General features: G+C 43.2%; 1 protein-coding gene across 1 annotated transcript in view; it reads right to left on the bottom strand.

Annotated features, from left to right (window-relative positions):
• GLG1 (golgi glycoprotein 1) overlaps positions 1-15,359 on the bottom strand; it is an 89,247-nt gene that overhangs the window by 14,139 nt on the left and 59,749 nt on the right. Inside the window, exons 8-16 of the mRNA XM_086621029.1 lie at positions 14,446-14,660; positions 8,234-8,355; positions 7,466-7,567; positions 5,438-5,591; positions 3,678-3,815; positions 2,322-2,408; positions 1,393-1,455; positions 613-726; positions 118-206 (exon numbers count right to left, since the gene is read on the bottom strand). Of these exons, the coding sequence (XP_086477155.1) occupies positions 118-206; positions 613-726; positions 1,393-1,455; positions 2,322-2,408; positions 3,678-3,815; positions 5,438-5,591; positions 7,466-7,567; positions 8,234-8,355; positions 14,446-14,660 (1,084 nt within the window). The remainder of the gene's footprint in view (positions 1-117; positions 207-612; positions 727-1,392; positions 1,456-2,321; positions 2,409-3,677; positions 3,816-5,437; positions 5,592-7,465; positions 7,568-8,233; positions 8,356-14,445; positions 14,661-15,359) is intronic.

Raw genomic sequence — 15,359 nt, forward strand, 5'->3', positions numbered from 1 at the left:
CACACAAAACAACCACCCTTTAAAGGAAGTCCAGCGTTTTCTGTCCGCTCATGAAATATCCTGTAATTTGTTACATATTTATACAATCAGATTTCCCTCTGTTCAGGTGCTACATACTTTTTTTTGATGTTGGGGCAAAGTTTCAGCACATCCTCCTTGCAAGCCATTTTGAACTTGTATGAGAACCTGAAATCTTTCATCTGAACCTGCAAGGGAGAAATGAGAACAACAACTTTGGTCACTTGGAGGAAGAAAAAAAAAAAAAATTAAGAGCCTTGTCCAAAAGAACACTTGTCGAATTCATACAATCAGCAAATGCTTTTGTGCACAACTTGTTAACGTGGAAGCAAGAGGGACGCTGCACTGCTGAAGAAGTTGGGACTCTTATCTACCACACGCCAAGAAGGAAGGAGAGTCTGAAAATAAATCACCTTCAGAAGCGACCATTTATGACCAGGCATACAAGTACAACTGTCTGAATTCACAAGAGCACTTTAAACACAGTGAGAATCAATCTCAGAGAAGGAGGGGTTTCATAATTAGCTAATTCCTGTCAACACTCTCAACGAACAGAGCAGGCTTCCATTGACAGCAGAGAAAAACACTGCTTACCAGCTGGAAATGAGTAACTCCGATTGCACATTTTTCATTCATTTCCTTCTGGTGTTTGTTCTGTATTAGACACTCCATCAGATCCCCAGAATCAATCTGGTTATCTGCAACCTCCTGAAAAACAGGCAAAAGGCTTTTAAGCGAGCTACTCTTACAAGCCTTAATTTTTATGCTCCTTTAGCCCACTGTGACCAGGAAATAACGGAATTTACAGTCACCATTCACCATTAACTGACCACGTGAGAGCTGTACCACACCAGTATTTATAGATACAGTTGAGAAAAGAATCATGTCAGGCACATGCACACTTTAGACTCCGGAGAACATACCGCAGAGACTCAATGCTCACATGAAGCATTGCAGTTCGGTGCCTTCACTGCTACGTAACTACTCAACCCTAGAGCAATGTACGAAGTTATTTCAGCAATGCTGAGCAGCTGCGCAGAGCAGAGTGGTTTAGACACACCACTCGCAGGCAGGGAAGGAAGGAAAAAAGCTGAGTTTTTAACCCACTGTAAAGAGTGATTTTTCCAATTACAGGGCAATTTTCATCTTCAAACTCTAGCTTTTACGCTAGGGCTCTGACAACGCTAGAGGTACTAGACGGAACTAAGAATTTTTGGTTTAGGGTGGGTTTTTTTAATCAGAAGCTTTTGTAACTGCTTACGTCTGCTTTTACTTTCGAAGTGTAGCAAGCACACCAAGAACTAATACCAAAAAAACTCTTTCCCACTCAGTGTTTTTTCCCCAAAGACGTTCACGCTATTACGGAGTACTCACATGACAGAACGTCTGGATAATGGGCTCACATGCTCTCATCAGCAAGGCTTCAATTTGAATGTCCTGCAGAAAAAACATGCAATATTTCATTTTCACAGTGAATGGACAAGAAAAAGAGGCTCTGAAAAAAAAAACCCCTGTGTTAACAAGTTAAACTCAACTCAGTTTAGAGGGTTTTGAAAGATGCAATCCAGACAGCTTTGCCCTTCAGTTCTGGAAATCCCAGGGTTCGCTCTTGCCAACAACGTGGCAAATGCAGGACAAGCAAGAAACTCATTGCTTGGATATTTCTGTAAACCTTCTCCGAATCTAATGCTACAGCACTAGAAGTCACCTTACACCTAGGCAGGAGTTAAAGATTAACAATAGTTCTGAGCTAATAATTTTGTAACCACTAGAAGAAAGCTTTCCCTATGGCACAACGTAAGTTTTAAGAGATACGAGGAACATTTAGGGGCAAGATAGTCAAATACGCTGCTTCATAAAATAAGTAAAGCTGTTGATCTCACACCTGGCAGTTACTTCTTGCAAAATTTTTGGGACATTGGGGAGGGAAGTTGCAATATGGTGCTGAAAACTACTTGCAAGCAAGACCAAAAAAAACAAAGTCCCATGACATATATTGACTTGTACCAAAGGTAACTGGGTTCCCTGTGCAAGAAATCTTAGCTTCAGCACCGTAACCGATTTTAATCAGGAGAAATGTCATCACCATTCTAAAATCCTAACTGTTGCCCAATTCTCTTCCTCAAGAACTCCACATGAAAACGTATATTGTACGCAGTAGAATGGATGGTTTTCGCTTGATCCCAGAGAGCTGCATTTCTGCAGCTACTTTAACCTCGCTTTTTTTTCCATCGCTATCTAAATGACATGCTTAACTAGACATGCTCAACTATTCCCTTTATCCCAGGCCGAGAGCTGCTCACCTCAGACTCCAGCTCAGTGAGGTTTCCCACTATGTCTCTGCAATCAGACACCAAGTCATCAAGATGGTCCTGAAGGCATTCCAGTTCCTACAAAACCAGACATTTTAGTGTGTGATCCAAGAACCCAATGCGAAAATTTGAGCTTGAAATATCGTAACACACACAAAACTGCCCTCCTCCTTGTAAAGTCTCAAGTCCCATTTAATCCTACTCTGCTACAGGCACTGCCAGAACACATATTAGTAGTGGTTGAGAACGTCGGTCTAGGATGTAACCGCTTGTTCTCAAAAGCCGCACGACGTGCTTTCACTTCTGGAATATCACATTTAATTTGCCCCTCGCATAACCTTCACGGGAGATTAATTACCCAAACTACAACCTGTGATGGGCACTCCAAAAAGACAACGGCCTACGCTCTCCTGCCTCTGCTGCAGAACGGGTTCTCCCCCGCAGCTATGCTAGGGCACAGCAATTTAACATGAAAGTATTTGTTGAAACTTTGTTAAGTAGCAGCAGATGTTAGTTCAGTTCTGTGTAAACACAGGAAGCATGTCAGTATTTGCCAAATGGAAATGGGATAAAGTTTACGTGGGAAATGTCAAGCTTGTAATAGAGTATTACAAATAAGAGTCAAGGTGGGGTGAATTGCTTCATTAAAGTCCTTCTTTTTAACGATCCCCTTCCTGCTTCTCGTTCTACTACACATTTGAACCTACTGAAGCCATGCAGTAGGTGCAAAGCTTCTTGGAATCACCTCCATCTCTCAGTCTAGCGTAGATTCTGTTTCAAACTCATTTTTAACATATGCTCAGCTATAAAGAGACAGCTAACAAGAAGATTTTTTTTTTCCGAGGGCTGGAACACCTCTCCTATGAAGACAGGCTGAAAGAGTTGGGGCGGTTCAGCCTGGGGAAGAGAAGGCTCCGGGGTGATCTTATTGCAGCCTTCCAGTACCTAAAGGGGGCCTACAGGAAAGCTGGAGAGGGACTTTTTACAAGGGCATGTAGCAACAGGACAAGGGGCAATGGATTTAAACTGAAAGAGAGGAGATATTGATTAGATATAAGAAAGAAATTTTTCACTCAGAGGGTGGTGAGGCACTGGCACAGGTTGCCCAGAGAAGTTGCGGATGCCCCATCCCTGGAAGTGTTCAAGGCCAGATTGGATGAGGCTTTGAGCAACCTGGTGTAGTGGAGGGTGTCCCTGCCCATGGCAGGGGGGCTGGAACTGGATGATCTTTGAGGTCCCTTCCAATCCAAACCATTCCATGATTCCAAGACGCCCCTCTGTCCCCTTTCTGCCTTTCCTTCTCTCTCAGCTTTGCAAACGCAGCAGCAGTGTTTCTGCGTACAGTACCTGCCCTGTCTCCGTTTTTTCACTGCACCACTTCCCTAAGTCAATCATGCACTTGTTCTGGAGGGCTGGGTCCAGCTTCACGTCCATGGCACGTTGATGGAGGATCCTCTGGACCTCTGCTCTGCACTCTCGTGATAGCTGCAAAGAGGGAAAGAGCATTTAGCATATAGGGCCTCTAAATCCATACAGTGCAAACCAGATGCTGCCTGGTGAAGTATGGAGAGTGACCACGACTGCCAACAGCACAGAAGTTGTCCTGTACTGCTCAGCACAAGCCTGCTGGGGACCCCACAAGTGATCCAAAAGAGTCTGGAGCTTAGCCATTTAGTCTGGAGGGAGGCTCCTTTCATTCCACTAAAATGAATTTTACATTCTTAAATCCTCACTTTGCTTTCGAAATGAGATGTCAAAGCAGGTCTCTACATTATCTGCTGCTCTGTCCCCTTCATTCAGGCTACAGACTGCTTCCGGAGAAGAAAGTCAAAATAGCTGATGCCCTCAATACCAAAAGGGAAACCCAGAATGAGGCAATATAGTAACTTCTTCCCAGTAATCCCCACTGCAGCACATCAGAGCCAGCATTTGCCCAGACTGAGGACGAGACGAATTGTAGAAAATCCAGGGATACTGCAAACCTAAAAAACACACTGAAAGCTTAAAACTTCATACATTTTAAACCCCTGGCAGCACTGGAAGTTACCTACCATTTTGTGGACAGCACTGGAAAAAAAGTTCTAATCTCTGATGAGTTTGCTTGCAAATGCTAAATTTCAAAATGACAGCTGCTCCCTCAGCCTACTTTCCACAAGAAAAATACATTTAAAAGCTTTTTCTCTCTCCGATAGATTATTTGCAGGCTGGCTATTGATTTCTTTGGTCAGCACAAATATAAAATGGAATTAAGAAGTCTCAACTCAGCAGACTAAGAAACTGCATTAAAAAAAATTATTCCTAAAAGAGAGATGCTTTCCATCAATACTTGACCTCTGCCACGAGAGACCTTTTAAATCAAGCTGTAGAAATTAATTTTTAAGCCAGGCCATTCTGTATACCCACCAACTCCTAGAGGCTGTGTTCAGCACAGTGCCAAAAGAAATGGAAGCGGTATCCAGCTGCTTTCAAGGGAATGCCTTGATAAAGGCACGAGAGGGCAGCAAACTTGAAAAGAGTGGTCCTGAACCGAAAAAAAGTCGCTATGGTGGATATCCAGGCTGCAGGGCAGCAAGTCAGACCCCTACTGTCTTCTTTAAAGACAGCAGAAGCACATTTACCAGTACACTACACTCCAAAGAACCAAAAGGATGCTTTATATCAATAGGAAGAATTTAATGGAGCATAATCTGAAGTTGTACTCAAACCAAACCTTAATTAGAAACAGCCTAGGAAAGCTGAGCTTGGAACTCCGTTTTGCATAAAACCAACTTAGCAGCTATGCTAGCTATCTACAAGGAATCACAGTCCTCTTTGGAAAAACAAGGGGGAGGACTTGCGCTGTGCCTAAACAGATATAAATAAGATGCCAGCACACAATTGTCACATCTCGATGTGGCTATTTTGCCTTACTGGAACAACAACATACGCCTTCAAGGCACAATTGAGGAGGAGTTGGGCATCTGAAGCAACACAAGTACCACCTATGGTAAATACTTTCAAGTAGCTTTTGCGAGTTCTTGCCGTTTTAGCACAGCGTGTCCAACTTTCAAACATATGGACAACCTTCTGTCACAGATCAAAGAGCAAAACTGCACTCTAGCACTTACCCTCCTTCCTTGCTCCTCTGTGCGGTATGCATGCCTGTACAAGCAGGAGAAAACAGCCCCTGGAGGCATCAGCTCACTGGTCTCATTCCAGCCATGGGTATGGCAGAGACGGGAGGCATCTCCCTGACACTTGCGGTAAAGGACTGTATCCAATCTGCAAATGGAAAAGTTACCACTAGCATTTTATCCAAACCTTTAACATTTTTCATATTCCAAAATGCTTTCGAGGCAGAAAAAACCTACTTCAAGTTTCATGCGTGACCACATCATTTAGCAGCAGCGTCTAAGCAACTGAACCAAGAGGTGGTAAAATGCCTGTCACTGAATTTAGAATCAACTCCCTAATCCTGCAAAAACACACTAAGATCTTAAATTACAGATTAAATCTTCAACGCTTCTTGAAGCACCTCCCATTCGCTTCTGCAGCATGCCAGCCAAACGCTGACACACGAGAAGAGAAATCATCTCCTTGATGTCCTAAAGCAGCAGAGAGGCAGGTACGTATCATGTTTTGTTTCTATAATACCTTACACGTCTACTTTGTACTGCTGCCATTTTGAAATGCCAGTTTTCCTAAAAATCTGTTAGTTAGATTAATTATTGTCTTAATTCATACAAGAAAACTGCAAGTGCAGTTAAGGCATCTCTTCAGATGACCTCTAATTACAATAAAGCTAAGTGAGATATTGCTAACTTTCTAGAATGGAAACTCCCAACTCCTACAACACTTTAGAAGACAAACATCAAGTATTATCAATGGACACAGTCATACAGATGATGATAAAAGAAGCAAGAAAATAATTTCTACTTCGTGGATCTGTGCTAGGCGCACAGTTAATGCAACAGTTTTTATAAGCCAGTCCTAGGAAACAGTGGTTAAACAAGAAAGATGAGGTAATGTTGCCCAGCCTGCAATGGGAATTAGAATTATCTTTATTCCCACCAGAATGCAAATACTCAGTCTTCCTCCTTCCAATCACTTAAGTTTGGCTCAAGCAATGAATTACCTGCTGGAAACATGGCGCAGGCAGGAGAACCAGCAATGAAGGGAAACAGGAAGAGGAGATAAAAAATATTAAGTATTCCTGTCTGCCTACGGAGACAGTTATTGAGATGACTAAGTTAAACAGCACAAAGCCTTAAACGTTCTGGTCCATGAAACCCCATGTATTTGAAAAGCAGAAGGTTCAGAGAGCATGTCAGCTCTTAGCTACTGACAACGCTGCCCACAGACACAGCTATGAGTCAGATATTCTTAATGTTTGATTTGAATGCCCTTTGCAGTAATTGAAGCCCGTGACTTCTTTTGCCTTTCACTCCTTGTGGTCACTGAGAGCAATTACTCCATTTCTTGCACTTCCTCAGCTCTCAATCTTCTGCAGAAAAAAAAAAGCCAAACACTTGTTCTTTCCTCACTGGTCATCTTTATCAAATTTATGCTCTCTTCATCTTAACCCAGAGAGACACAGGAGCTCTGTACATATTTAAAACAAAGCGCTGCCATCTTTGGATGAGAAAGTTGGAAAAGCAGTGCTCCAAAGGGAATTACATCTGGGTAATCAGACCTAGAGAATTTGAAAAAAAGCAGAAACAGAAGCAGGGAGGCTCTCACACAGTGGCTCTTTGTTATACTTAGTAGCTTGGTTTTCTCAACTCCCACATTGCAGCACTCAGAGCAGATCAAACTTGTTGCCACCTGCACAGAAAGTGACCTTCGACTTCAATATGGCCAGAGAGGCTTCTTTTTATTAAAGATGCATTGAATTTCAGAGTTCAAACTTCAGACGCTTTTTGGGGTCACATCTGTTCTAAGTGAGTACCTGATTTAACTGGACATGACACTTACTTTTTCTTAGCAGCTTTTGCTTATACTGTTTTAGAGAGGCATTAATGCCCTACAGACCTGGCATGCTTAGAAGGCCTCTTATGAACAAGCACAAGCTCTACTGTTTTACAAGGAACTGCTAATGCATACAAACACTAAGCACAAGCATCAAGTGAGGATAAGTATTGTTTTACAGTACTCACTTCCAATCACGAGATATAAAATATTGGAGCTCCAGGAGCCTATGCTCACAGTCCTCTACCATCTTCTCAGTATACAAATGCTCCATCAGGCAAGACAGAATCCTGCAAACAGAAGAAAAAAAGTTAGGCAACAGACTGTTATAATCATACTGAGCTTCCTTGTAATAGTTGGTGTTGCCAAATCAATCTTTCCAATGAATGATAGATAAGATGTTCAAACACAGTGAAGATCTTTCTCTTCCTTCAAAAAGACTACACCTAAAACAGCTGTATACCACATCTGCACCCTCTTAAATTCCATTGTTTCAGTTACCTCAGTAAGTCTGACATACGACAAAATTGCAAGGAATATTTTTATGTAACATCTGGCCCAGGACATGGTACGTATCAGACCTGAAGACAAAGGAGACATTTGTCTCCGCAGTATCAGTTTGGTAACTGGCGTTCCAAGGCCTGTTACTTTTTTTTGTGATGTTGCTAAAGAATTAGGTAATAAGAGAAATTAGCACATCAAACGTTACAAATTTAATCTCAGTGCCTGAGACAGCTACATCCTTCGCCAGTGCTAAACCAGCCCTGTTACAAAACACCAGCCTGTTATACAGCAAGAAAGAAGGCAGGGCTTGGCTCACACCTCCAACCCTGTAAGAACTGCTAGTCTGGAGTCTGTCCATTCTGGACAGGCTTTAGTATCTGTACTGGTCAGCCACCCAACTGTCGTGGACAGCCAACAGAAACAAAAGCCAGCTGTAAGTGAGAACCACCTACATTGGGTCTCCGGAGCGTATGTGCTTGCAGGCAGTCTGGATCACCGACTCACAGGCCTCGTTCAACGCCCGGTCAATGCGATAATCCGCACCGGGGTCGGTTTCTTGAATCAGCGTTTGAAGCTGGGGAAAAAAAAAAAAAAAATGTGGAGAGGAAAACAAATTACAACAGTCAAAATGAGAGTGCTTGTGACCTCTCAGAGTGGCGATTCTACACCAATAACAACACTACCAGGTGTAGTAGACTTGTAGACCTTTACTCTACAGTTGCTTAAGTGCTTGTGCTCCCAACTCAATTACCAGGTGTGGGAGCCCAGGGCTGCTGAACCCTAATTATCCTTACGAAGCTGCCCAGGACAACAGTAAACCTCAACCAGTTATATACCAAGTTACAAACCAGAAATGGTAAAATTTGAACATTGTATTTTTGATCCATCCTCATCCCGTAAGGCTGTGTCACGTTTCCATGAGGACTACCTACTGTTCTAAACTGAAAAAACAAATCATTGTTCAAAGACCAGATGCCTATCTACAAAGCAAGCTTAAAAACCTTTTTTAATTGCTGGAAAAGGACACACAGTTTCACCGAAATACAGAATAAAATGTCCTCTTCTGCTGGTTTCCTCAAGTATGCCTGTTCAAGCTTTTGGAATCCAGGGTAACCCCTATTTGCTCTACAGTACACAATTTATTATTTTTATTATATTGTATTGGTTTTGTCTTCATATATATATGAAGGGAATTTGGGTAAATGCCTGTCTTGCTTAATCTATAGTTTGGGGGAGAAGAGCAGCTTTCCAGGCCGCATTCCAGCCCAGGATCTCCACACTCCACTTCATCTCCCACCAAGCTCTGAATTCCCAGAGACTGACATAGGGCAGATTGGCATCATCGTTCGACAGAAACATTTTTAGCTGACAAATTTGGAGAGGAAAAAAAAAAAAAAGAGCTTGCTTAGAAGGCAACTGCACAGGGACACCAAATGGTCTACGCTGTTAACATCTTGACACTTATTTAATGATTTTTGTTACTGGCCCTCAGCCCAACTACATCAAAAGCACGGATACAATTTTACCCTCCGTCTTTCAAAGTCTGCACCTAAACACCACCCAGGAAACTCTCACGGGCAAAGCCCTAACAGCACAAAACAGAGAGGAAAAAAAAAAAGCATCGGAGAACTGGAGAAAAGTACAACTAGCACTATCTATCCCATAGGAAACCTGTAATCAAGAGGACAGACCACAGACTGCCTGGGAGGAACACAGGATTTCCTGCAACTTGCTCTTGGCCAAGTTAATTAGGCCCAGCCTGAGTTTCTAAGGGACACAGGTACAAGCTGTTGATTCAAAAATTCTTGGGATATTTTAACTAAAAATAAAAATAATAATAATAAAAAGAAACATTTTATGTGACACTGACAGTGGTCAAAACAGAAGCTGATACCGGATTTAGTTCATAACAGGGTGCTGCACCTCAACCAGCAGGAGAAGTGGCAAGTCCTTTACAAACTTCCTAAGAGTCGACCAAGGGAGGAGAGGAAGAGGGGCGCTCTGCAGGTGTGCACAAACACACGCAGCCTGCACGGATGGGCAATACCCTGAGCATAAAGTCCTGGGCTCACTTCGTGTCAGATGTTTACATATAAAAAGGGATGAAGTATGATCACTGGAATTACTCCCTCAAGGACGAGTGGATGAATAAAACTTCAAACCTGGCGCTTTCTTACACACACAGATTAAATAAACTGGCCAGAGTATTATATAGGTAGGATTCTTCCTCAGGCCTCAGTTTAAGTGGTGTTTGTGTTGCCATCAAGTGGAAGAGGCCAAAGCATGCTGGATACCACAGCTCAGAAGCACCAGATCATCTCGAGGTCTTTCTACTGCAGGATCCCCAGTCCTGACTATGAAGACAGGCTGTGAGAGTTGGGGTTGTTCAGCCTGGAGAAGAGAAGGCTCCGGAGAGACCTTCTAGCACCTTCCAGTACCTAAAGGGGCTACAAGAAAGCTGGAGAGGGCCTTTGGACAAGGGTGTGTAGTGACAGGACACGGGGCAATGGCTTTAAACTGAAAGAGAGATTTAGATGAGATCTAAGGAAGAACTTCTTCCCTCTGAGGGTGGTGAGGCACTGGCACAGGTTGCCCAGAGAAACTGTGGCTGGCCCATCCCTGGCAGTGTTCAACGCCAGGTTGGATGGAGCTCTGAGCAACCTGGTGTAGTGGATGGTGTCCCTGCCCACGGCAGGGGGGTTGGAACTAGATGGTCTTTAAGGTCCCTTCTAACCCAAACCATTCCATGATTCTCAACCACATGCAAGACGTGCAGCAGCGAGTCAGCTGCTCTGACTGCAGGGTCAAGGGAATAATTTGGCACCAGTAATAAAAGCGAAGGTTTTATAGGATTTTCCTCCCTCCCGCAACAAACCCAGGCAGCTGGAAATCAGCTGGATAACCTCTACAATCCTCTGAACTTTTATCCTGATGTGGAACTAAATTAACAATTAATTATCGGTTTATTAGCTGTATCAGAAATTGAAAGCAGAAATACCTGCCCTTTTAGCAAGGACTAGTTTTACCTGCTCTAGGGACTGCGCAGAAAAAACCCAAAAGATACCAGAGCAACATAAAAGTCACATATTTGAGCAACAGTTCCCCAGCAGCTCTAGTACAAAACATTGCTTCCACTGAGCAGCACCACAGGTGCTAGACACTGCCAGTACAGCTGTAGATCTTTCAAGGGCTGATGGCCAATTAAAGGTCACATACATCTGCTGTCTGATGACCTACAGCATCGCAGACCCACCCTCCCTACGTGCAGGATCTCCCTCCTTCAAAGGACAACACAAGTATGACATTTGCAGAAGACCATTTAATGACTGGAACATATCCAAGCTGTGCAATGCTTCCCCAAAGTTTTACATGGGAAGGCATGCTCCTGAAGTCGTATCTCATTCCGATGATATTTATTTTTCCTTAATAAAATGCATGCCCCTACAGAGGTACATCAATAGTATAAACAGGAGCCCTTTCCTTTGCTTCAGAACAGGTAGATTGCTCTGAGATAGCGAAGCCAAACTGCCAACAGTCCTTAAAAATGCACGTTGCTAGAGCACATCTGGGATATGCTGGGGTGAGGAAGGTACTAGAGCCTACAGTTAGGCAAGACAAAGCTGACTAAACACCCAGGAGTTTTTTTTGAACTTAAGCTGAATAATTTATGTTACACAGAAAGCCATCATTCCTCCACCGTCTACAGAACTTGGGCATTTTGACAAGTTCACTGATCAAAACTGAGACAAAAAGCCACACAGCTCTCAGAGGTTTGGGTCTAGGAAGCCTCTTGCTCAACAGGACCGTTAATCGTGAGCACAGATTCTCAGATGCAAGATTATTCCAGCTGAGGTGTCACTAGAAACAAAACCCCTCAGATCAAGAAATTGGGTTTTGAGAAGGTTTGAGAATGCATTTCGTTGACAGTTTAAGTACAAAGAATCACTCACATCGCTCACGCAGGGAAGGGTACCAGCAGATGCTCCTACAGAAAAATAAAATCATGCAGGTTCTTTGGTTATGTTTTATTGCTTTGGGATTTCTGTGTTGTTTTTGGCAGACGGGCAAACATCTTCCTTTCATAAAGCAAACAGAATCAGAGCAAACCTTGACAGACAGGACAGTTAAGTAAAACCAGATCCAAATTAGATGTTTCCTGTTCCAATTTCCTCAAGCAAACCGTCTAGGCAAGCACATCTGGTCATACAGCTTCTACAACGAAGAATTTCATGACTAGTCTTACTGCTTTGAGCTAGCCAAGAAATGAAAGTGATGTATTAGATGCTACTAAAAGCACAGGGACGTAAGTTTTTGACTCTGCACAGAGAAGACAACGTTTGGAGATGGGCCCAAAGCACTGCAGCCAGCTCTGCTGGGACAAGCCCAAAGCAACAGTGTTGCCTTCCTCTGTTTCTGCAGGTGAGAAGGTATAGTAGCCACAGACTAGCCACATCAAAGGTCAATCTGAGAGCATCAGCAACATGTTCCTGAACTATGAACTGCCCAAGAACATCAGAAAGCAAGGACCAACATCAGTCAGCTTTGGTCTAGCTGGACTTGGGCTGAAGCCATGCGGACCAAGCAGTAGCCAGGAGCAAACAAGCAGGAGACGGCTGAAGCAGCCATCCTGTCTGCAAATGAGGAGCCATTGCAGGTACAAAGTGATAGGAGCTCTCAGCAACGCTGCACTGTAGACAAAAAAAATCCCAAAACAAAACAGTCCACACTCTTTGATGTGGTCTGCTTACCAGTTTTTGGAAACACCACAGGTCAATCTTTCCCCCATGAATGAATTAACTGAGGCAGCACTTCTGAGACCAACCACATGTCTCAAAGACAGAACTATACTGACACACGGCAACAAAGAAAACCAGCTTCAGAAAAGCATCAGTGGCTTAGAAGAAGCACATGTCGAAGGTGCTCTCTAGGTATCCAAAAAGAAATGAAGTAGCTGCAGCTACTAAGCTGTGATGGACCTCTGACTTGCCTTCTTCACAGCCGGTCATACGGGCCAATCTCATATGACAGGTGAGTTTTGAGCCTCTTGCACAAGCCACACAGTATCTGGAAAGGTTTCAGACAATATTCTCTTCCTTATAATTTACCTACCAAAGAAGGTAAAAGCAAGAAGCTCTTTCTACAACAATAAATCAAAACAGAACAAAACCAGCGACAGCTGAGACAACCATTACCATTCACAAGCAAAAAATATCAACAATAAATGTTGCACCCTCAGAGGCCGCAGGCAGCTATATAATAGCATCATGCCGGCCCTCAGGTACTCAGAACATTGGAATGTCTACCCTATTCTTGCAATCACCTATTTCCTCTTGTCCATAAAAATATGGACAAACTAATCACATTTTATAAAAACCAACACTTAATTTGCTCCTGCTGTCTTTTGCATAAGGAACAGAACACTGTTCGTTCAACTCAAGGGCAAGGAATGGACAAGCCCTGCTGTGGCATCAACTTACTATACAAAAATAAAGCAGAAGCTTAAGAGAAGTAAAAAAAAAAAAAAAAAGCCCTACAGATTTCTACAGACATCCTTCTCCAAAAGTCTGAAATCTCACATCACCTTTGGAGGTCCCCTGCCTTGACTTATGGCTTGTTCTGAACATGCACTTCATGATCTGGAAGCTATTCCCAAGATGAACTGCTCTTCTGACAATTTGCAAGTTCAATTTCGTATTTAAATAGAAGCAAGTATTCAGTTTTTCACACCAACTTTGAAAGCTAAGTCATGCACTACAGCTCACCGCAGAAATGACTCAAACTGTGCAGCTGCTGCACCAATACACCTGGTATTTATGCAGAAATAAACTTCACCACAAAAGCATCTTATGCCTTACCAAAATTTAACAGGTACTAATTGATCTTCGATAACATAAGCAAACTGGCAACATTTTGGGCTCAGGCTTTAAGCTACATTTACACTGACAATGGACTACAGTGGTTCCGAATATTGCAGGAGGTCAAGGACATACATCTCCCAAAATTCCTACATCAGCACTAAACCTCCCTAGCCATTTTTGGCACTGACGTCACTTTTCCAGACCTATGGGCCATTAAAAGCAGGTATTAAGTATGGAAGCATAATATCAAACTAAAAAGCACTAATAAGTTTGAATAAATAGTAAATAATTGTTTCCAATTTAAAAAGACTACAAACAGGATGCATCTGGGCCAAAATGGAGTTTTAAAATGACAAAAGAATGATCCCATTTTAAAAAGGTATTTTGGAGAGGAACGATGTTTCCTTCATGGGCTGCAACTACAGGGATGGACAGCAGCGTGTTGTACCTACCTGTCCCTGAAGTTCCACCTTTTAAGCTGAATGAAATAGCAAAACTAAAACCGAGTGGAAAGGTGCTTTGAGAAGATTTAGTGCATTTCCAAGAACAGGGTATAGGGAGGAAAAGGGAAGGAGAGGGAATGTTTTGAAATGCCTAAAAAAGCAAGTTTCCCTATATCTTGCACCCAGGAGAGAATTCCATGATTTGAGAGCTGCTGGAGACGAACTACTGGAGACCCAGTACAAAATCCAGAGCGAAACAATCCAAAATGTATTTTTTCAGGAAAAAACCCATACATTAACAGGCAAATCAGTGCTTCTACCAGCTGAGGCACCTAGAAGCAAAGTGACAGAAAAGCATCTTACTGCCTGCTGACAGCTCAGCCCGACGTTTCCCTTCTCGCCCCGTACTACTTTCATCAGGCAATGCAGGGTGCGACCTTTGCGGTGCAGCCCTGAGCAGTGGTGCTCGATCTCCCCTCGGCAGCTCAGGATGATTTCGGGGCTCAGCGAGAAGTCTTCCATTAGCATGCGCCGGTAATCCAGCATTTCGCCCTGGCACTCGCTGCTCACTTGTCGACCTGAGCCAAGAGAAGATGACATGATTTAGTACTGATGTTTAGCAGAGCCTCTCTTGATCTGATCTACCATCACATTGGAAGAATAGCCACGGTGTCCACGCTCTGGACAACACCAGGTTGCAACAAATGTGCTAGAGCAGACGTGCTGGGGATTAAACCAATTGTTATGGTAGCTCCCAGAATTTAACTGAACTTGTAAACCAGCCAGACTATGGATTCAACGCATGGATTTGAAAAAAGGATTCCTGAAAGATCAGGACAGTCTTATTTTGTCATTACAGAAGGTGCTTTTGAAGAACAGCTGGAAATGCTTGGTGGACCTGCACTTCTGTGGTACAGGCCAGCTCTTGCCCATATGATTAGGGGCTCATTTCTCCCCTGTAGAAACAGAAGCCACCTCTGGTAATTTACCAGCTTGATATGTAATTGGAGGAGGAATCTGTCTGGACAGCAAGTTAAACGTTTTCTGAGGAAAAGGTTTTCTAGAGCAATAGCACATATTTGCTGAGGAAGCCAAAACCCAGAACAGAATATGTTATTACCAAGAGTTATTTTACCATGAGAGTTGTAGAACACTGGAACAGGTTGCCCAGAGAGGTGGTGGATGCTCCATCCCTGGAGACGTTCAAGGCCAGGTTGGACGAGGCCCTGAGCAACCTGATCTAGTTGGAGATATCCCTGTTCCTTGCAGGGGGGTTG

This window comes from Tauraco erythrolophus, chromosome 15, assembly GCF_009769465.1.
Source record: "Tauraco erythrolophus isolate bTauEry1 chromosome 15, bTauEry1.pri, whole genome shotgun sequence".
In the NCBI taxonomy this organism is placed as follows: Eukaryota; Metazoa; Chordata; class Aves; order Musophagiformes; family Musophagidae; genus Tauraco; species Tauraco erythrolophus.